General features: G+C 40.7%; 3 protein-coding genes across 4 annotated transcripts in view; 1 reads left to right on the top strand and 2 right to left on the bottom strand.

Annotated features, from left to right (window-relative positions):
- MBTPS2 (membrane bound transcription factor peptidase, site 2) overlaps positions 1-13,192 on the bottom strand; it is a 129,936-nt gene extending 116,744 nt beyond the window's left edge. The window contains exon 1 of the mRNA XM_061627290.1: positions 12,977-13,192. The gene's annotated coding sequence lies outside the window, so the exon portion shown is untranslated. The remainder of the gene's footprint in view (positions 1-12,976) is intronic.
- A 489-nt stretch (positions 13,193-13,681) lies between these two features.
- KLHL34 (kelch like family member 34) lies at positions 13,682-18,978 on the top strand. Its single transcript, XM_061629441.1, has one exon. The coding sequence runs from the start codon at positions 14,252-14,254 to the stop codon at positions 16,025-16,027; it is 1,776 nt and encodes a 591-aa protein (XP_061485425.1). The 5' UTR covers positions 13,682-14,251; the 3' UTR covers positions 16,028-18,978.
- Positions 18,979-22,198: 3,220 nt separating this feature from the next.
- Positions 22,199-23,800, bottom strand: part of CNKSR2 (connector enhancer of kinase suppressor of Ras 2) — a 271,527-nt gene continuing 269,925 nt past the window's right edge. For both annotated transcript variants that reach the window (XM_061627286.1, XM_061627287.1), the window contains one exon: positions 22,199-22,735. In XM_061627286.1, the coding sequence (XP_061483270.1) occupies positions 22,520-22,735 (216 nt within the window). In that variant the 3' untranslated portion in view covers positions 22,199-22,519. The remainder of the gene's footprint in view (positions 22,736-23,800) is intronic.

Genomic DNA, 23,800 nt, shown 5'->3' with positions numbered 1-23,800 from the left:
TAGAAATGTGTAAAAGATGATCTGCCCTTGTTAGCTGTGTCGTTCAAATTGCCTGGCAGGTGGCACAGAGCCAGTTTTTAGAAATAAAGAGGGATTTTTGCTGGGGTATTATGAGACAGAAAAGGGAGGCTTATCGCACAATCCTATCCATTACTACTCAGAAGTAAGTCCAATGGGACTTACTTCTAGTTAGGCAAATATAAGATTGCCTGTATAGTTTCCTCTGTAGGGCTTGCAGTTTGCATGCAGAGAATTGCCTTCTGGAAGACCATTTATGTATTTATTTCAGAAGTTATCAGTCACTCTGCATTCAGAGAGAGATATGTTATGTTTTAATACCATTTTATTGTTTTTTATATTTTTATATTTAAACTGTGTTTTTATTGCAGTTGTGTTTGCTGGCCTTGGCTCCTTTGGGAGGATGGGTGAGATATACATTTAAGAAATAAAATTAAAAAATTAAAATTAAAACCAACATGAATGAAAAGCAACAGAAATAAAATCATCCCTGTGATGTAGCTTGGAGAAGAAGCTTATGTATATATACCGGGATAAGAAACATGGATTAAGCAATGCATTAGGTGAGGTATTTACTTATCCTTGATGCCATTACTCCAGTACAAAAAGTCTGCAGAAACACAGTCTATGGGCTTGTCCAAACTCACCCAGATAATCCATGTTTTCCATATATTTGTTTTGTCATCTGACAGTCCCCACTTTTCCTGTTTGTTCGCTCTTTCCCGATGTAAAAAATACACTTTTTTTGCGCCCGCACATGCAGCAGGAAGACCCGTATATTCTTTTCACTTTTTCCAAGCTCCACCTGTGACACCACGCCTGAAGGTACAGCAGATGATTCCCGATTTAAAAAGGCAAATTGCATTTTTTGTGGTAAGGCAAACGCAGATTTAACCGCAAGAAAATGTGGGAAAACGGGTGACATCGTATGGACCACCGAAAATTAATGAATACACAAAGCGATCATATCACACATTATCCAGCAGTCTGGATGAGCCCTTTGTTTGGAGTATTTTCCCTTAGTGATGCATTGCAACGATCAATGCAGACAGCCATCTGCTGCCTTTAGCTAGATCTACTGTGCACATTTATGGGCAAATGTATTAAGATGCTGTAAGGCAAGGAACTTCCTTTGTTGAGTTTCGCTTTTTGGTTGCCATACTCAGATTAAAGGGGAGTTTGTTAGACGCCTCCTTTCACTCTGATTGGCTCCAATCAGCAGGAAAGGACACTGAAGACATAGGGACCCTACTGGGACCCTGCTCCCAAAACAGTATGGGGTATAAGACCCCCTGGACTACTACACCCCTGGGAGGGAATAAGGTCAATCTTATGAATTCCTTTCTCTATAAAATTCTATCGTAACTGGTGTGTGACCGAAATAAAATTTTACTTACTTACATCTAACTAAAATAGCAAACTGGAAGCAACCTCTAAGGCCTTCTCTTTCCTCAGCCCTGAACTCATACCTGTTCATGCCAACTAGTCTACTGACACACTGGGGCAGTAAACAATGAGGAAAAATACTGGGAAAAGGATACACAACAAAGAGTCTTGTAGCTTCTTAAAGACTAACACATTTATTATAGCATAACCTTTCATGGACCAGAGTCCATTTCATGATTAGATGCATGGAATATTTCTCCTAAGGCTCAAAAAGCCCACAGGCACCTGTCCCTCCTAAGCAGGGCTGTGGAGTCGGCACACCAAACCTTCGACTCCAACTCCGACTCTGAGTCCTCCTTTCTTCTACTGTCCGACTCCAACTCCGACTCCACCCAAAATTGCTTCCAACTCCACAGCCCTGGAAAGGGCTATAAATGTATTTTTAAATTGGAAGCTCTCATAGGAGCATTTTTATCGCTGCCTGAATATGCGCTGATCTTGGCATCACAGCATTTGTCTTCATCTGGGTCCTGTGTCATACACTGACACACAAAATGTTTTCCATCTTGAGTTATGGTGAAATACTCAACTACAGCTGACTTCATGGGAAGCTTCTTTGACATTTTGAATTTATATTTTAAAAAATTTGTCAATCAAAATTTATTTTGAAGCCGGAGTCGGAACATTTCTACCGACTCTGACTCCACCCAAAATTGCTTCCGACTCTGACTCCACAGCCCTGCTCCTAAGTAACTTCTAACAATTCAGTAGCTTAAAGCTATTACATTGATATTTTCTTTGGAGAACCTCCTCTGAGTGCACTGACATCTGAGGTGGGGTAGGTGGTGACAATGGAGCTTTTGAAAGGCTATACTTTATTAAATAAGTCTAATCTGCAGATTTTAAAAAAATTGCATCAGCTTGAGATTGATAGACAAATGGTCAAGGAATACCTAATCACTTTGAACGAGTTCAAATCTGCAGGGCCCAATGAACTGCATCCTAGAGTATTGAAGGAACTGGCTGAATGTCAGGCCCAGGATGTGACTCAGGAACCAGACCAACGATTGTAGTTAATTCGTGTTTTATTAGGGTAATGTCCAAACATTTTCTCATGAAGCAATACAGGGATACAGGTCCTGTGGCATTGGGAGAAAGTTGACAGAGCAAGGGACTTCTTCCCATCTGTTCTTTAAGAAGGGGCCAAACGGGCGCGCAATCTTTTGCTCCTCCTTAACTGCCCCTCAGGTACTGCCCACCTTCCCCCCCTTCTCTCCTGTCTTTTCAGCTGTCTGCGTGTGCGCGGTGAGGGGGGAAGCATCACCCCCTCCTCTTCTGAAGTTTCCGATTCCAGGATGGGGGATAGGGGAGGGGCTGATGGTAAACTGCCTCCCCGCTTTTCGGCTGTGAGCAGCCCTCCCTCTTCCCCCTCTTGCTCTGAGCCTGAAAGAGGGGGAGGCGTGAGAATGTCCAGGGAGGGCTCAGGCTCCCCGTTGCTAAGCGACCTTATCACTGGCAGTTCCTCTGTTTCGTCTTCACTCCAAAGGGGGGAAGTTCCTCCCCCTTCCCTCTGCCATCCATCCGAATACTCTTCTCCCAACTCTCCTGGATCCAGCTCCCCGGGATTGGGACCCCAGCTCTGCCTTCCGACACTGAAGAACTCTCAGGACCACTATCTTATCTTTGCGAAATCATGGAGGATGGGTGAAGTGCCCAATGACTGGAGAAGGGCTAATGTTTTCCCTAGTTTCAAAAAGAGCAAAATTGAGGAACCTGGGAACTACAGACCAGTCAGTCTGACATCAATTCCTGGAAAAATTCTGGAGCAGTTTATAAAACGGTCACTCTATAAGCACTTTGAAAACAATGCAGTGATTACTAGAAGCCAACATGGATTTGTCAAGGACAAATCCTGCCAGAGTAATCTTATCCCATTTTTTGATTGAGTAACCTCCCTGGTAGAGAGTGGGAATACTGTGGACATAATATATCTCAACTCCAGCAAAGCTTTTGACAAAGCGCCCCAAGTATTCTGATTAGCAAGCTAGCTAAAAGTGGGCTTGATGGAACAACTATCAAGTGGATCCATAGCTGGCTACAAAATTGTACTCAAAGAGCACTTCTCAATCATCCCAGAATGCAGGACACGGAATAATGGGCTCAAGTTACAGGAAGCCAGATTTCAGCTGAACATCAGGAAAAACATCCTAACTGTTAGAGCAGTATGACAATGGAACCAAATACCTAGGGAGGTGGTGGGCTGTCCAACACTGGAGGCAGCTGGACAGCCACCTATCAGGTATGGTTTGATTCCTGCATTGAGCAGGGGGTTGGACTTGATGGCCTTATGGGTCCCATCCAACTCTACTATTATGTGATTTTATAATGGGGCTAATAATTAATGAAAATAGAGCAGGCATGGAGGGGGATATTTACTCTTTCTCTGCTGCTAAATTCATGGAAAAAACTTTCTTCTGAAGTTAATGGGTGGAAATCTTCCATTGGTGTTTGAAAATATTTGCATTAAAGATTGGCATAAAAAATTAAGATAAATATAAAAATAATTTATGAATGCAGAGACCTCAATACACATTGTCCTCACCCATACAATTCCTACAGAATTGAAGTGCGCAGATACAGATTGTGTAACTGAGGAGACAGATCCCCATGCACAGCACCAAGCATCTTCATAAGACTGACCACAGAGCAAAATACTTTGTAAAATATATAATCTGAATTCTGGGGAAAAGCCATCCAATTTTTTAAAATGCAAACTATCGCTTATTTAATGTGTGAACAATGGATGCACTCAGAATGATACAAATATGCTGATTACGTATGTTTTGTTCACATTATCTAGCCTGCCTTTGTTTGGGGTTCATAGCAACACTGAGGCCTGAACCACAAGAGTTTATCCCACTATGATAATTCTATTCTCAGAACTTTACACTGACCCTGCCAAGCCTCTAAAGAGCTCTTTTAACTGCCCCTCTGCAGCATTTTTCTTTTAAACCTCTGATGCCAAACCCCAGCTACTAGGCATGATGGCTATATAGTTGGGTGCAGTATGCTTCCAAATACCAGTTGCTAGAAACTGCAGAAGGGGAGAGTGCTGTTGTACTCAGGTCCTGCTTGCAGGCTTCCCATAGGCATCGGGTTAGACAGTGTGAGACCAGCAAGCTGGACTAGATGGGCCGCTGGCCTGATTGAGCAGGCTCTTCTTATGTTCTTATGCACACAGAGGGTTGGATGCAATGCTAGTCCTACTCAGACTAGCCCCATTGAAATTAATTAATCTAAGCTAGTCAGGTCCATTAATTTCAATGGGTCTACTCTACCACTGAATATCACCCACAGATGGCACACAAATACTCCTCTAGATCTTGAAACCAGTTAAGGGGGTATAGGATTGCAGCCTAAATCTGGGTTGTGACTGTGATGATCACAGAATAGTAGAGTTGGCAGGGGCCCATAAGGCCATCGAGTCCAACCCCCTGCTCAATGCAGGAATCTAACTTAAAGCACACCCGACAGGTGGCTGCCCAGCTGCCCCTTGAATGCCTCCAGTGCTGGAAAGTCCACCACCTCCCTAGGTCATTGGTTCCACTGTCAGACTGCTCGAACAGTTAGGAAGTTTTTCCTAATGTTTAACTGCAATCTGGCTTACTGTAACTTGGACCCATTATTCTGTGTCCTGCACTCTGGGATGATCAGGAAGAGATCCTGGCCCTTCTCCATGTGACGAAACAAGCCAAGGAAAAAAGAGGGAGATGGAGGGAAGTGAAAGTGAAAAGAGCATGTACTGCACATGCTCAAACAACAGTTGCTAGAGATTTGCTTAAAATGAGGAACAAAATTCACTGCACTGTCTCTCTTTGTACAATGTCTTCTGCGAGCAATTTTCTTAGAAGAAATAAATGTTTCAACATTTTCCACCTGCTAATAGACCAAAAAGTGCCCACAGGTCTTCCCTTTCATGCAGTCTTGATACACTCCAAGAACCATTCATGGAGGATTCCTGCAGCATGCCATGCTTTTTGTAGCTGCCGATTACATAAGGTCAGCCCGCAGGAATCATGGTTAGGATTCACCTGAAATAAACTTGTCAGCCAGACTTCAGAAGCAATGAAAATCTGACATGCTTAAGGAGCCCCTGTAGAAATGAATAGCTCTTGAAAGGTCAGTACTTTAAACTACAGTCCAAGTCAGATCAACATGGGTTGCAGTGGTGCAAGTCAGAAGCATAGTTCAGTTCTAAACATGTTTACTCAAGGGTATGTGATTGATTTCAGTTGTATTCATAATACTTCAGCCTTGTAACATGCTGTAACCATTGCATGTAATTCATGGGAATCCCTGTTTTCTCTCCCCCCCCCAACATAATACACTGTCTCAATACATCAATGTTTTTATTAAGATTAGGGATGGGGGCAGAGTGTATGCACCAAGGCAGCTCTGGGAACCAATGTGTTCCTGTGACATTTCAGGGCTTGTAGTGTTATGAAGACAAATTCACGGAGGATAAGGCTATCGATGGCTACTAGTCACGATGGCTATAGTCTGTCTCCACTGTTGGAGGCAGTGGGCCTTTGAAAACCAGTTGCTGGGAATTGCAAGTAGGGAGAGTGCGGACTTCCCAGGAGGATCCCTCCGCCTGTGCTGCCTCTGAGATGGGCTCCCGTCTTGGATGAAACTTATCCAGTTTTAAATTCAGTCAGAAGGGTTTTTTCTGACTGGGGATGATTTCTTCCGGATAAGGAAGAAGCGTGAGATCTGCCACATAGTTTTGTTTCGATTGTTGGAGCCTGGAATTCGTCAGAATTGTCTGTCTTCCAGCAGTTCAGACAGAGCGAGGATTTTATGCTAGCTCAGCTGGATAAGTGACCTTTTTTTTTAACGGACTAGCAGGCAAACCTCCTGTCTACATTTATCATTTTCTTATCTATATAGCTAAAGAGATTTGTCAAAGTAACAGCAATTAAGATAACCTAGATGAGGTAAGACTTTCCTTCTTTATTTACGGAACTAAGGGGGAAGAAAATATAAATAGCTTATCTTTTTTTTTATTGCAAAAAGCTGACATGGAAAATTGCGTTTTAAAGATTACAATGGATGAGAGCTTTCTGATTGGGAGAGATAAGAAATCTTTTTGATTTACAAGACTTTTGTGTAATATATATAAGGGACTATTTTTTCTGATCTACTTTTGTTGTTGTTGTTGTTGACGAATCTGCTCATTCTCTCTGCTACTAGTTATTTGAATGCTGTGAACTAAAAGCTGTTTTTGCACTTCTGGACATTTAAGAGATAAGGACTGTCTAGCGTGTGACGTTAGTTGGTTGGAAAGATTAACTCCTTTGTAACTGGATAAAGAAATAAACTGCTCTTTGCTTGGGACATTGAAAATTGAAGGAGTTTTGTTCTTTTGGTTTTAAGAATGGCAATTAAGAAGATCATGGATGTACAAGAAGGGACTTTATTTCTAGACATGCTTCAGAAAATAATGGATGGGATTAACTCAATAAAACAAGAACTGAGAAATAATAGACAAGCGTGGAGAACTGAATTTCATGAAATGAGACAGGAGCTGAAAGAAACTCAGGATTCTATGAGAAAGGAGAATAAAGATAGATCTGGAAAACAAAAAAAGGATGAAAGAGAAATTAAAGGCAAGGTTCAATCTATGGAGATTGGCTTAAATATGGACATGAAAAAAGATTTGGATTTCCTGGTTGTGACGGATCCTGGAGATAAATATTACAGTTTGGAATACAGCGCTGTCTCTGAAGGAATTGAAGAGATTGGAGATAAAGATATTATCGGTTCAAAAAAATTCCTGGACTGGAAGGATTTGATGGAACTTGAAATGGAGAAAGTTAATAGAATTAATCCCTGTTTTGTGTCAATGGAAAAACCTTCAAGAAATGTACTAGTGTATCATGTGGAAAAGAGGAGCAGAGATGCGGCTTTGAAACAATACTTCAGTGTTACGTTTGGATTTGATGGTAAGAAAATATCTGTGATGGAGGAAATTCCTATCAGACTTTTATTATATGACTATGACAGCAAGATTTTTGGGTGCGTAAAGATGGAAGATGGACCCAATATGGATAATGACAGACGAGCGATTTGAAACTACTGGACTCAGTAGATTTGATGAGTTGGATTAATTGACATGTTTATTTAGAAAAAAAATTGATTGACATATATCTCAAGGATTGGAAACTTATCTTTGACTTTTTGTGGAAGATTAAAATGGTATGTTGTTAATGAGATTTGAAACCAACTAAGATAACTGCTGGAGGAAGGTGATTTTATAATCTATTAAGAGATAGGTCTGTTATATATTATAGATTTATAGTTGAATTATAGTGTTTTGAAATTACTGGATTTAGTAGATTTGATGAGCTGGATTAATTGGCATGTTTATTTAGAAAAAAAATTGATTGATATATATCTCAAGGATTGGAAACTTCTCTTTGACTTTTTGTGGAATATTAAAATGATATGATGTTAATGAGATTTGAAACCAACTAAGATAACCGCTGGAGGAAGGTGATTTTATAATCTATTAAGAGATAGGTTTGTTATATATTATAGATTTATAGCTGAACTATGACAAATCGGAAGTCAATATTTTTATATATATGTATTTTTTTTGTATTGTATTAGTTATTGATTTGTGTTGTTTTCTTTTTGTATTATTTTGGTTTTGAAAATTAGAATAAAAATTAATTGAAAAAAAAAAAGCAAGTAGGGAGAGTGCAGCTCCATTCAGGCTCTGCTTGCGGGCTTCTCTTATATTGTATTTTTTATATTACAATTTGCATCCTGTAGAATTCAAACTGCAATACAACAAAAAACAACAGAAGATAGAGAAGCAACAAAATGCAAATAAACATCAATATGCATGTTTAATGTGGCCATGCCGTGGACCACTGGAATTAAGCTCACGGGCCACTAGCGGTCCACGTACCACAGTTTGGGAACCTCTGCACTACACCATAAAGATAAAGAGGTACCAACCATATAAAATCTGTATGACAGTCGAATATGGGAAGCTGCCTTAGATCAAGCCAGAATATTTGTCTGTCTACTGGCTATCTTCTTCTTTTAACCGGAGATGCCAGGGACTAGGGTTGCCAGGTCGGAACCATCCAAAAACCTGAGAAAATGGGTGCGGGCCCTAGTGACATCATGGGGCGGGCCCTAGTGATGTCATGGGGTGGGCCCTAGTGACGTCATGGGGCGGGCCCTAGTGATGTCATGGGGCGGGCCCTAGTGACGTCACGGGGTGGGCCCTAGTGACATCATGGGGCGGGCCGTAGTGACATCATGAAGCATGATACATTGTATCAACCACGCTTGCGTGCAGCATACCATTCAAAAAAAAATTTCTGATTGGAAATTAAAATAGAAATCTTACCTAAAAGAGGTCCAGCTGAAGTGACAAGGTCATTCCTTCTCACCATCTTAGGGAGTATGGATGGAAAATGGAAATGGAATGCCTTCAAGTCGATCCCAACTTTTGGTGACCCTATGAATAGGGTTTTCATGGTAAGAGGTATTCAGAGGTGGTTTACCATTGCCTTCCTCTGACTTTGGACACATATACTTTGGACACATAATGAGAAGACATGATTCATTAGAAAAGACAATAATACTGGGGAAAACAGAAGGGAGTAGAAAAAGAGGAAGACCAAACAAGAGATGGATTGATTCCATAAAGGAAGCCACAGACCTGAACTTGCAAGATCTGAACAGGGTGGTTTATGACAGATGCTATTGGGGTCGCTGATTCATAGGGTCACCATAAGTTGAAATTGACTTGAAGGCACATTAACAACAACAACTGAATTAAAGATACAAAAAAGGAAAGTGGAAGGTGTTTTATTTTATTTTTTACAGCCTGGAGAAGTGGTAAGAGGTAAAGTCAGGAATGAATGCATTTTTTTAATGAACAAGATAGCATGTTGAACTATCTTGTAAAAATGAACTAAGAGTGCTTGCAGCAGCTATGCTAATGCAGAGTGAGCCAGTTGTTATCTGCATGGTGCTATGAAGTCAGTTGTATGTTAACTGTATGCTCATGCAACAGATGGTATAGCACAGTGGGGAGGAGAGCCTGGCTGGGAGTCCAGAGTCTATGAGTTCAAATCCCCACTCGTGTCTCCTGGATGTCAAGGGCCAGCTAAAGATCACCCCCACAGTGAGTGGCTCAGGGATTATGTGCCCTGCCACCTGTGGGCAAGGTGCATAGTCGCAAGGAGCCGTTTCCCCCAGCTGGCAGTTGTGGACAAGGAAGGGACTGGCTTGTGCAGCTGTGGCAAGCTGAGCAGGCCCTAGCCAGGTGGGGAATACTAGCCTTAGATGGTAAACCACCTCTGAATACCGCTTACCATGAAATCCCTATTCATAGGGTAGCCATAAGTTTGAATCGACTTGAAGGCAGTCCATTTCCATTTCCATGCATATAATTAAACAGATGCAGTCAAGTTTTTGGACTTTATTGTGATTGCTGGCCAAGCAGGATAGGGCTCATGGGAGTTTTAGTACAATATCTGGAGGATGCTACTTTGGCTGCCTTTGGGATAATAGATGGCAGCCTTAAGTCTGAAATGGTGTTTGGAATTCTGTAGAGACCAGCCAGTACACATTATGTCATAAGGCCAATTCTTAACCATTTGGCTGTGGCAGTTACCTGAAATTGCTCTTTCGTGGGCTCTCACAAACACCACCAAGCTTTTCTTTTAAAACAGACCAGCTTGTTTAAGTACATACAAAGAATAAAAAAGGAAGTCAACTGACAAGAACAAGACACTTTTTTTCTAAGCAAAATTGATCAAAGAAAAAAAGTATGCTTGTGTGTGTGCCTGTGCGTTTGTGTGTAACACACACACACACACACACTTACATGTAGCATAGAATCACAGAGCTAGAAGGGGCCTTTTAGTCCTTCTAGTCTAAGCCCCTGCTGGAAGTCCAAAACCCAGAACAAGATCAGGTCTGTTCGCTTAAATTGCCACATTAGAGACTTAATGAGACAACACGAGTCAGTTTATTGGGAACTTTCCTACAACAGGGTGACCATATGCTTAGATCTGATAGACCTGAAGCAGCTGACAATTTAGGGCAGACTTCCCCAGCTTGGTGCCCTCCAGATGTTAGCTGGTGGCAGCTGTATGCCCAAAGATATCTGGAAGGCACCAGGTTGGGGAAGGCTGCTTTGGGGAGATGGGAAATGTGCAGAAAAATGGAACAATGGCACACATTCCTATTTGTTGTCATTTCAATCTCACTCCCACTTCCTGTCAAGAAAAGACAATTACATGATGATTCTGTCCGTTTCCAGCAGTGCAATTATCCAGAGGAAATAGTAAGAAACTGAGGATTAGGGCCAAACTCTCTCTTTCTCTCTCCAGCCTCTCTCTCTTTCTCTCTCTCCAGCATCTCTCTCTTTCTCCAGCATCGCTCTCTTTCTCTCTCTCTCTCTCTCTCTCCAGCATCTCTCTCTCTCTCTCTCTCTCAGCATCTCTCTCTTTCTCCAGCATCTCTCTTTCTCCAGCATCGCTCTCTCTCTCTCTCTCTCTCTCTCTCTCTCTCTCTCTCCAGCATCTCTCTCTTTCTCTCTCTCTCTTTCTCTCTCTCTCTTTCTCCAGCATCGCTCTCTTTCTCTCTCTCTCTCTCTCTCTCTCTCCAGCATCTCTCTCTTTCTCTCTCTCTCTCAGCATCTCTCTCTTTCTCCAGCATCTCTCTCTTTCTCCAGCATCGCTCTCTTTTTCTCTCTCTCTCTCCAGCATCTCTCTCTTTCTCTCTCTCTCTCAGCATCTCTCTCTTTCTCCAGCATCGCTCTCTTTCTCTCTCTCTCTCTCTCCAGCATCTCTCTCTTTCTCTCTCTCTCCAGCATCTCTCTCTTTCTCCAGCATCTCTCTCTTTCTCCAGCATCTCTCTCTTTCTCCAGCATCTCTCTCTTTCTCTCTCTCCAGCATCTCTCTCTTTCTCCAGCCTCTCTCTCTTTCTCTCTCTCCAGCATCTCTCTCTTTCTCCAGCATCTCTCTCTCTCTCCAGCATCTCTCTCTTTCTCCAGCCTCTCTCTCTTTATCTCTCTTTCTCCAGCATCTCTCTCTCTCTCCAGCCTGCTACCCACAGCAGCAGTGGATGCCGGACGGGGCCAGCTCCTTCTTAGCCCCAAGGACGCCCGGCCGCTTCACCCCTCATGCTGTGGGCACCACTGGGCGGCAGTGGCCGCGATGCGCTCCCCGGCCGCCACCGCCGCCACTGCCGAGCTCCATCGCGGCCACTCCAGCCCAGCGGCGCCCACAGCAGGAGGGAGAATGACAGCGCCGCGCTCGCCCGACTGGCCTTTTAAGCAGTGCCCGCCTCGCGCACCCAGGGCCAGCCCCTCGTTGCCGCTCCCGCCCGCCCCTGTCCAAGACAGGCTGCTGCCTGGGAAGACAGAGCCTGGCCCCGGCGGCACCAGCTCTCCCTGCCTCAATGACAAAGGGCGGGAAGGAGGCCAATGAAAAGCCGGAGATCGTCCAGTTTAAGCAAAGTATTGCCGGAGGCCGGAGACGGCCCCTTTTCCCCTGAAACTCCGCCCAAAAACCGGAGACCTGGCAACCCTACCAGGGACTGAATTTGTGGCCTTCTGCACGCAAAGCATGTACTCTGTCACTCAGTTACGGCCCCTCCCCTAACTGAAATGGAAAGTGTAAAGAGGAAGTTCATCCATGCATGCACATTATTTCATTGCTTATCAGTAGTATCTCAGTACTCACAAACTGGCAGATCGTTGGGATATGACACCATTTGAAAAGCAGCATGGTATGAGATAAGAAAGCCCTGTCCCTGTGTATATAGAATGACCTGTAATAGCTCATTCATATGGGCAAAACACCACATTTATGATGAGCAGGCATGTGTGAACCAGCTGAAAGGAACACAGTAAGAGCAGATACGAAGAATCAGAGCAGTCACATGGTACAGTTTTTCCTGGGCCATGCCATAGCAGACTGAAGGGGAAGAGATAGTATGTCTGAATTCTCCTGATTTTCCATATTAACGATAACTTCCTGTACATACAAAACTAATATATCATGGAGAAAGCAAGGCTAGAATTCTTTCCTATGGCACACTAGTTTTGGATGCACAGGCCATTTTTGTATGGAAGAAATAATGAAATCTTGACTTACAATTTAAAATGGTATATGCCAGAAACATCAGCAACATGTAACTGCTCTCTTGAGTTCCTGCCCTGATTGAGACACAAGATGCTATAGCTATTTGTCTTTGAATTCTTTGCCAGCGCATGACCAATATTGTTACAATAAAGTAGCCAGGAAATTATACCAGAAAGGTTGTGCATACTTTGGATCCGTATGACAAATATCTTATCCACTTAAAATCCATTAGAAATGAACATGAATGTAAGCCAGATCCTCCCAGGAAACATGAACACATTGCATAATAAACTGTGTTAATCTGTAACACACCAGGTCAAGCATATACTGTATGACATGATTGAATTAACTATAATGACATGTTTCCCTATTATTCAAAAGCAGAAACTTACCAACAAGGCAGAGCAGATGTCTCTCACCAAAAGTCTTGGTGTATCTGCCCCAGGATTGTGTCAGCCATCTTATTCATACACCTGCATTTTTGACTTAGAAATGAAAGCTGTGAAAAATAGATCCAAAGGTTTTCACAAACCAGCCAGCCAGCTGAGTGAGTACATCTGACTGCTTTTAGCCCCTCAGGGGAACTGGATGTTCCAAGCCACTGTTTTTAATTTTACTACATTTGTTTTCCCATTTCAAACTTACAATGTGATGGACTATCCAAGGAAGTTCAAACTTGCCTGGAACTCATTTATGCCAAGGTCTCACAACAAACATATCTTGCTTTATATGACATAACTTTGGTGCTATTTTTGTCACTCTTTTGAAGAAATGTGTTGCCCGCATGATTTCCATCCAGGTCACTCAGTGTCAGATACTTTGGCTTGAACTCCTTGTAAAATTACTTCTTTCCCCTCCCCTTCTCCCCCTCTCTCCCACCAATCTCAGTTCAGTGCTTGGACAGCTTATGACAAGGGGTCTAGTGTTTGCATTCTATTCTGGTCACTGTGAGTTATGGTGATATCATATAAACCAAATGGCTCCAAAATGCATGTCAAATTAAACCAGTGACTAATCCTAGTATTTTGCTTGTCTTTCTACTCCCAGGCTAAAGGTCTATGTGTTCACAAAATCCTCCCACTCTATTCTGTAGGTGCTGATTTGATTTTCAGCTGAGACTTCCTACAAGCAGAGATCACCATACGTGGCTTGTTGGCCCTGGGGAAATAAGAGCTAAACTTGTCTAAGAGTGAAATATGCAGCTTGAGCAAAAGCTGCAGCAAAGTTTGCTCTCCTTCTCTTATTCGTGATGCACCAGCGGCCACAGAAGGTCTATTTAATCAGCTTAAAGTGAAAGAAAAGCTGTGGGAGACATCTGAGCTGACACACATCGTCACTGAATGCCATCTATGTCTCAGATCTGTCACCTGATGCTGGCCAAGCAAGTGCTCTCATCTCCTGTGGACCATCTCCTGTGCAGGAAACAGAGGTGAGAGAAATGCCTCAAGGATGTTACTAGATTCACCTTTATGAATGAATGTGTACTAGCAAGATGCTAAGTTGGAGAGGGATGTGAAATTATATTAAGTGGGCTGTTAACAGTTGAAGGAACTGAGCTGATGGTTCTGTTTCAAAGATTTCCTTGCCTGGCTGAGTTAAAGCACAGTTGCAGCATCTTTAATTCTTTTCACTGACAGAAAGTGCTTTAGAGAATTTTGTTCTGCACAATGAGTTACTTTCTGTCCTACTGCAAAGGACATTGTAGTTCCGTGCTGTCTCAGTACCAAACCCTGCGAGATGAAGGCTTGCTGTGCGACATTTTATTGAAGGTGAAAGAAAATGAGTTCCCTGCTCACAAGTCTTTGTTGGCCTGTTCCAGTGATTACTTCAGGGCCGTGTTCAAGAGTTACACTAAAGAATCCAAGGCTGCCATCATTCACTTGCAAGTCATCTCAGCCATTGGTTTGCAGCATGTTCTGGACTTCATTTATACCTCCTGGTTGCCCTTGTCTTTTGCCAGCCTGGAAGATACCTTGGAAGCTGCCACTTACTTGCAAGTGACTGAGGCAATTGGCTTGTGCAGCCAATATCTGGCTAACAATCTTACCTTGGAAAACTGCTGTTTTTCTGCCAATGTTGCGGCAAAATTCTGTCTTCCAGATGCTTTATCAGCAGCAGAAAAATATCTCATTTTCAATTTCTGGAAACTCCTGGACCTCAGTTTTGCAGAACTACTAGAACTGAACTTCCAGTCTTTAAAGGCAGTAGTCGAAAGTTCAGATGTGCCTATGGTGAAAGAATCTAATTTGCTAGATCTATTGCTAAAGTGGCTGAAGTATGATAAATTGAGGTTAACGCATACAACCAGCGTTTTAGAACAAATAAGATATGGTCTTATTCCTGTGGAAAATTTGAGAAAAGTGTACACTCAAACAGAAGTGCCTCTAACAGCTCCCATAAAATGCTTAATCATAAAAGCAATAAACTACCACTCATTGATCTTTAGACAACCCATCCTGCAGGATAAGTACAGCACCTTGAGAAACCAGAAGACACAGATTATCCTGCATGGAGGTATGATTCACCGTGAAGGGCCCAGCAGGGATGTGGTGGCTTTTGATGTTTACAATCACAAATGGCAAATATTAACACAGGTGCAGGATCGAGTACAAAATCATTGTGTGTGTACAGTTGGAAACTTTCTGTATGTGCTAGGTGGAGAAATAGAAGATTTGCAAAGTGACTCTAAAAGTCCCACTTTGACAGTTACAAACAAAGTCCATCGCTATGATCCCAGATTTAACAATTGGATACAAATCAACAGGATGCTAGAAAAAAGATCTCAGTTTTCTTGTTGCATCCTAAAAAATACAATTATTGCAATTGGAGGTCAAGGTGAGAATGGATCGTTACATTTATCTGTTGAAGCCTACAATATTAGCCGAGACTCATGGACAAAAGTTCGAGATCTGCCATGCAAAATGCATGGTCATGCTGGTACTGTCTGCAAGAATATTGTTTATATATCAGGTGGGAAATGCACGGATCAAAGTAACACAAGTAAGGATTTGTACTCTTTGAGTACACTAGAAGGAGAATGGAGAAAGCAAGCCCCAATGAGCATTGCTCGGTTTGGGCATCAGATGGCCACAATCAGAGAGTCCGTCTTCACATTTTTAGGCCTTTATGAACCATTTTCTGAAATCGAAAAATATGATCCTGACCAAAATCAGTGGACTCGTTTAAGGCCATTGGTCTATGATCGATTTAGTTATGGTTTGGTGGTAGTGGAGGAAACTGCCCTTCTCATTGGAGGAAAAAAGTGGCAAGATTCCCAGGAGATTCCAACTCAAGATGTTGTGGGCTATGATATAGACAATGATTGTTGGGAAGAAATCTGTAAAGCTTCATTACCTTGGTATGGATTGCAGTGTGCAGTGCTACAGCTGTCTGAATTAGTAGAAGCTAAAGACATTCAACAACAAAAGAGACCAACTGTTTAGGTAACACCTTGCTAAAAATGATCTGCAAGGACAATTCAGCAGGGCATAAACCCTTCAGGATTTCTAAATATTAAAAATGCCGCACTGTTCTTAATATTAGGAGATAATATTGTGAAATAGCAAATAGACTTGAATTTTCTGATATTTCAAAGCACAAAGCAAAATAGGTAAAGATTAAGAACATGTTGCCAATGAGAGCTACAAGTTAATTCATATACAACCATTTTGTTTGTAATGATAATTGGAAATGAATACTTGATTTGAACATTAAGTAAGGTATCAAGAAAAAGATGCATATAAGTGGATTCTCCAAATCTTTTTTCAAAAATGTATTTGATACAGGAATTGGGGGGGGGGGAAATCCCACTGTTTACTAGCTTTCCCCCCACCCCCAATATATAAAAAGGTTTATATTTTTAAGATCTGTACTGCACCAATACATGGCTGAGATTAAATGGGGGGAAGGGGCATTTAATTAAAAAATGCTCCCTAAAGAAATGCACCATGTTTTGCAATTATTTTGGGGGTGGGGAGGGACAGGGTCCTGTGAAACAGGGTAAAAAACGTGTTCATTCAGAGTGAGCGTAAGAAGGAACCTGATTTGGCTTCATTATGCCTTCACACAGCCATTGGTGTCATCAGGAAATATATTTAGAGTGAGAACAATACTTGTTATGATTTAGTTTCATGTACTGCTACATAGTCTGATTTGTTTGGCTGCATAACTGTATGATGTTACTACATTTGTCTGCATTATTTCTGACTGTCCTGGATCATCTCAAGAAAAAACTAGTTCATTTTTAAAAAGTAGAGCTAAAGCTTCAGATTTGGAAAAAGCGCTGTAAATTCACCCCATAAAGCATAAATTCCCTCCTTGCCCTTTCTCTTTGTGTGTCATGCTTTTTAGATTGTAAGCCTGCGGGCAGGGACTGTCTGTATTAATTGATGGTATGTAAGCCACTCAGGGAGCCTTTTTGGCTGAAGAGTGGGGTACAAATACAATAAATAAATAAATAAATAAATAAGTGAAACTTTGCAGTCCTTAAATCTCCATCCCTCTCCCCATTTGGGGAAAATATTGTCATAGTCATACACAACAGAAACAAAGGATAGCAATACTGTGTACTAACTTAAGGCAAAAATCATCAGCAGGTCTAATTATTATAAATTTGAGTGGAATATGAAACAATAGTATCATATACACAGCTCTTCAGGAAATAATATCCTGTACTTTATGCCGTCCAGGGTCATACTAGGAAGAAGATATTTGTTTCTAGCTGTTGAATGACTCTGTGCTACAGCACACTTTAAAAAGCTGCCCAAGGATATATTATATATGATGTGTTTTTGTTTCAAGGGGCAACTTCAACAAGGCATCAAAAGTCTCTTTTTGCATTACTGCCAGAATAAAATGGCTGTGAGTTTTGTAGTTTTAAGACATCTTTATTGACAGACTTGCAGATATGGTTATTTGGCTTCAGAGTGTGAAATCTGACTAATTTAAATGTATAATTATACATTTTCTTTTCAAAACACCATCTATATTAAATTCATTTTATAGCATACCCCTTTGGTCTGAAAAAATCGTACAATAAATACCCATTGAAGCACTTTTAAGCCTAGTGTTGAAAGAAGGCAGCACAACGACAAACAACAGCACCATTTCATGCTAGACAGTCTGACAAGGCGAGGCTGAATTTCATCCTTGAAGCTAAGTCATAAATGCTGTCTACAGCAAGATAACGTGCAGGCAGAATAACTGTTGCATAGCAACAGTTCGCAGTTGTGTAAGCTGCGTGACAGGCCAATCCTGGAAATTTTCTGGCGGAGCCTCACTCTATACCAGTGATGCATAGACAGCCAGGGTATGCTCATTCCAGTCTCTGGGGATGTTTGATAAACCCCTAGCTCCATGTATAAATTTAAAGACTCCTAGCTCCACTGTGTTTGTAATCCATTTCTTCCATGGAGTCAGTATCAGAAGAAACAAGAAGCTTCTGTGTGTGTGTGTGTGTGTGTGTACACACACACAGAGTACAGCCTGAAAAAATGTCCAGGAATTTCTAATTTGTTTTATCTATTGCTGATATAAGTTTTTGTCTGTTTTAAGATTTAGGCTGTTGATTTGTGTTGTTCGTTTACTGTGGCTTCTACTGTATTTTACTCTATAATGTGAGCCATGCTGTGAATCTTGTGTGGCAGGTTAATTCAATCAATAAAATAGAACACCTGTATGACATGATTGCACATGTGTAAATTTTAACCTGTGTTACTGAAGCTATGATTGGTCACACCTTCTTGGTATGTGTACTGAAAAGCCTTGAATAAGCTCAGCTCTTCATTATGCAGATACTGAACTAAATACAACCATGAGCAACTGGTGTAAATGTCTGCTACACACAACTTTCATACTTTCCTCCCCAAAGGAACAACTTTCTGTGTAGGAAAAGCAAGTGAAGTGAAGGTAAGCAATGGAATGTGTACAATCTCTAGGCTGAACTGCTCTCTGATCTGGAATCCCTAATCTACAAGAAGGTTATGGAGCAACACCCATACAAATAAAAGAATTAAGGACATCAGAAGCTTCCTTATACTGAGTCAGACCATTGGTCCATCTAGCAACACTGACTGGCAGCAGCTCTCCAGGGTTTCAGACTGGGGATGCTGGGGATTGAATCTTGGACTGGAAATGGTGGGGATTGAACCTTGGAACTTTTGAATGCAAAGCCACTGAACCATGGCCCTTCCTTACTTCCCTACGGTACTACGGAATTCTAGTGCTACACAGTGGTGCTTATTACACTGTTCAGAAATCCTTAGTTGTGCTATTGTAACTTCATTTTGACAATCAGGCTATGGTTATGTCTAGAAATTAATCACTTGATGTACATTGTAAGTTCATAAAATGTGTGTATGCAGGGGGGTCAACAAGGGTCTGAAATAAACATTTGGAACAAGTATCACAATTAGTTTCAGGTCAAGCATTTTTATGTGAGAAATATACAAAATATCACAAGTTATAACAAACAAATCATGCAGTCAATAAATTGTTTATACAAAGATTCTTATAGATGATATAAATATTTGACTGGACCTGGAAATTCATACAAATCTTAATGCATGAATTGTCATTCAGGCTTAATTGAATACAGATTTACATAAATTTAGTTGTAAAAAGGCCACTCTCCTATACAATTGTGCAAAGTTTGCAAGACGCTTGGAATCCAAAATGCAGCTGAAAAGAAAGAAACAATCCTTTGATCCTTATTTTAGTCCCAAGAGCAGGAAATATTTGTACATTTCTAAATACATTCACTGAGTTGAATGGGCTATAGCTGGAAGCTAGTTGAGAGAGTTAATTTCTCAGAAAGAATAATTTTTAAAGATGTATGCCATTGGTCTGTGTTTTTATCAGCTCATCTCTCAACTGCTCAAATGTGCCAAAAAACATTAAAAAGCCACACAGATTTTTTTTGTCATGCTCAGTCATGACAAAAATCAAAGTGCTGACAGATAAAGGGCAAAAATATAAAAATTAAAAATTTGCCTCTTACATCTCTAACCAGGCACAGACAGGTTTAATAAACAATGTTTCCATTTCTGTATTCTTACTTATTGGGAAGTTGGCTGCATTAAAATGGGGCATCTCTGGACCAATTTTGTGGCTTGCATATTCTACAGGAGTGCAGCCGATCTCCTGCAACATGATGATCAGATGATGGGAAGGTACTGAACATTCTTCTGTAGACATCCAAAGTGAACTTTACCATCTGGAATTCCCCAAACAGCACCACAAAGCAAATATTTTTATGAATGACATTCAAGGGCTAGTCTAGTTGACGGTGAACTGGGCAATATGGACCTTCCATGCATTACCTGTTTCAGAAGGTTTAGCTATGCTGGGGAAACCTAGTCCACTCCTTTCCCCTCTAGAAAGAGTATCCAGTGCTGCCACTGCTGCTGGGACATTTCACAAGGCCACTCTGAGCTTCTGGAAGTAGTACTCTCTCCCTCACTTCCTCTGCTGCTCTTCCAAGAAGAGGGGAAATTACTTCACCTTGCCAAGAGTTCAGACCAGCTACTGCTCTTGGAAGAACTGCATCTGCCACCCTTTCCCTCATAAAAAATCTCATACTACTGTTGCTGATGCTCTGAGGGAGAACACAAGAAGGGCTGAACTAGATGAAAAGCTTGTCAATTTTGTCTCAAAAATAGCAGGGGTTAAGCTGAGGTAGGGGTTGGAGCCTGGTCAATTTTACTCCTCCCTCAAAAGCACACCAGAGGGTATATGCACCTAGTGCTTGATTAAGGTTACATGCTTTACATGTGTTTATATTCATATCTAACATTGAGATTGACAATGCTTTCCCTCACTTTATCTCTGAAATCCAAGACAAACAAAATAACACGGACAATTGTCTCTTTCATTTTACCTCATTTTCCCTTGAGACTAGCTGATTTTGCTATTGTTTAAACTCCAGGAGTTCCAAAGCAAATAATGACTTTTTTTAAAAAAAGGTAATGGTGGAGAGGCGGAAGGGTGGGATCACACACTATTACAAAGCACATCACAAGCTACACCTCCAGATAGCAACTATGTTATTTCACATCTGAAAAGGTTTGTGCTGCAATTTCACTGAAATCTCAAAAGAATAGCTGCAAATCAAAGACAATGGGATGACAATAGGAAATAAAATGGGAATGCAACAGTTTTGGAAAAACATTGTATGGATTCTGAGGAATACATGAATAAATTAAAGCCAATAATGGAGAAAAAGGCTAGTGTTGAAACACTGCTGCTGCTATTTGGGTTTATGTGATCATTAACTTGACATGGTATGTAATTGATGCAATATCAATATGCATCTGATTTTGGGTAGAGGAAAATTCCATTGAGCTTTCATATTGCTCAAAGCCTATTTACAGTGATTTCTGGGAAATTCAGTGACTGAATTTGCATATTATTGGAAGCCATGGTTTAGCACTATGTGAGCAAGACTCAATAAGCCATAGCAAAATGTCCTGCTGCTTGGTGGAGGACTTCTGGCAAGCTTGGTTTCACTTGTAATAATCTTGGGTTAACATTATGTTCAAACCAGGGATCCTAGTTTAAAATGAATTCTGGCTTCATAATGCATTGTTTAAAGTTGATTGATTAGGAAATTTACCAGAGTTGGTTTTAAATCATGATATCTGACATAAGCCAATATTTTTTAAAAGTGAAAGTAATCTCATCAGAAAACCTGCTGTGGCCCCATAGGAGGAAATGTGAAGTGTGAGCCCAACTCTTTGCTCAAGGTCATTCAGACTGGTCCGTGCAGCACTATGGCATGATTTCATGTTATGTGTGAAAGCAGCCTATAAAAAAAATCAAGAACATTCATTGTGCATGACTATGTATGTCTTTTAAAATTGTTTTGAACTGTGTACTATACTAATAATTTTCTCTAGTAGATTAGAAAACAGATTTGACCCACCCACCTCTGCCCCCTTCCTATTTACCCCAGGAGTGTCTCAGATGTAAAAATGAATTTCCTTCAACTGGCATATTTGAAGCATTTAACACATTGACTTTTTAAAAAATGCTGGATGTGAACTGTTGGCTAACAGTATGATTTGTTCTGTAAAAGAGTCAGAAGAGACCAACACAGGGGCAATAATATTGTTGGCAACAATACTGTTCATACATTTTTAAAGATCTCTGCCCAAACTGAAACAAAAAGAGAGCCCTTTATCCTCATATTTATTCTGTGCTATAGATTGTCTATTAACCATTCTTCAAGAGACTGGAAAAATGAAGCTTTGACTTTTTATATATATACTCAAGCTTATGAAAGTCCAGTTTTTTCCTTATTCCCTGACTCCATTTTTTAAATGCAATCCTAATCACAGCATTATACTTTTTTCTGTCATTTATGAAAATACCTAAAATATCCCACAAAATATAAAAGTTTAATTGCCACACTGGCCAAAACAAAAGCTGTACTTTGAAAGTGTAATTCATTACAACAGTTAGATACTATTAAAATAAGAAACATTTTACAATCAGTAGTAAAACACTGTTCTTATGCCAACTTTTCCTTTGATAAATCAATGTAATCCTCCAAAATATATACTCAGTAAAATAAATATTTAAAAATAGTTAAAGACAATGGTCACGATCCAAAGAAGCAACATTTGTGTTTCTCTTTGCTTTAAAAGTAGTTTGTCTCTTCAGCAATTGTGGCAGCACCAATATAAAACAAAATCTGTATGATTCAGTCCCATGAGTGCATATTCCTTCCTTAGACCATAGCCAATGTTTGTAAACATAAACATAATTGAGCGTCAGCAGCGTAAAAAGTATACAAGTTTTTATTCACACAATGACTATGGAATTTTTACTTTACTCATATCAGAAACAATAAAATAGATCTCCTGTAAGTTGATATAAAAGCTACTCTGGGTACTTGCTAAAGGTCTGGAGTGCCACAAAGGGGCAAACCCTTTTTTTTATACATGCGTTTCAATATAGGAATGTGTATGTGCTAAAGAGTCTAGAAGTGCATCAACTTCATCAGAGTCGCTTACAAGGTCCTCTGCAGGATTGTTCTGACAACTATCAAGGAAGAGATCAAGGTACATTTGTTTCCAGTCTTGAAAGTCTTTAGATGTCAAGTCTGGATTATCCAAAACTTTATCTATAATGGCTACTTCTTCTTCTCTGGCCTGGGAGAAAACAAAAAGATCTGATCAGAAACTAGGAACAAACCATGCCATCTGCTTGTTAAGAATAAGACACGTATCTGACACACCATTGTACTCTGTGATGCCATTTTTAGGGTAGAAACACACTCACTGTTCTGCCAGTTCCAGCACGTCTCCACCTCTCTTTTCTAAAACAGTGGCATACAATGCTAGTCAAACCCCACCCTTTTTACTGTACAACCTAGGGCAGCTTGAGTGCATTTTTTTTTTTAAAAATTCAGCTTCAAAGAGACAACTGATCAGCAGATCAACCCATTCCCCCTCCTGGTGTGACTAACAGAAATGCTTTGCTCTGGCGACTAGTGTGTTCACAGCCTTAGATAAATGCCAGATAGTTTCCTTATAAGACCAGTGAGAAGTTTTTAAATCTAAAAAACACTGATTGGTGCTTTGGCTAATTTAAATGTTTGCTCTAAATTTGGAGTGGCTTGGGACATCACATGATTTTGAACTTTTCAGCTTTTAAACGTGGTGTGAGTGCGTATCGCTGTAAAGGCAACAAGCCAAGAACAAAGAATGGAAAATCAGGATGGGAGTTTGAGAAGAGACAGAAAATGACAAGCTACAGAATACAAAGAGGATCTCTGGGATCATATCAACAGGCAGAGATGCCACACAAGGGATTTCCCCGTGGGGTTTGGGGAATCCTTAACAGTTACACAATTTACCAGTTATTGTTAAAAAGGGAATTCTCAGAGCACCGCACCTGAATACACAGCAAATGTTGTCTTTCTATTAGAAACCTTGAAAGCCAGGTAAATTATGTCATATTCTGAAGTCAGCAAAGGAATATGACAGGATCTAAATATCCACAACATTACAAGTATTATGGATCATTTCCTCATTTACACAAAATGGACCAGAAGCAGATTTACTATTCATGGATCAAGAGAAATTAAAATTGGAACTCAGATAAATGTGGTTTTACTTGTTGAGAAACTAAAGTTTTCTCTGCTGTGCCTCTAATATGTGTAATAAATCTATGCAGGATGGTTCAACACTTTTGCGAAATTTGCTCAGCCCCAA

Source organism: Rhineura floridana, chromosome 5, assembly GCF_030035675.1.
Source record: "Rhineura floridana isolate rRhiFlo1 chromosome 5, rRhiFlo1.hap2, whole genome shotgun sequence".
NCBI classification, from domain to species: Eukaryota; Metazoa; Chordata; class Lepidosauria; order Squamata; family Rhineuridae; genus Rhineura; species Rhineura floridana.
The sequence above is the reverse complement of the archived record's forward strand: the minus strand, read 5'-3'. Positions and strand labels throughout refer to the sequence as shown.

Coding starts and splice junctions, on each gene's coding strand:
- KLHL34 (XM_061629441.1), top strand. CDS start 14,252: ATGAGTTACTTTCTGTCCTACTGCAAAGGACATTGTAGTTCCGTGCTG.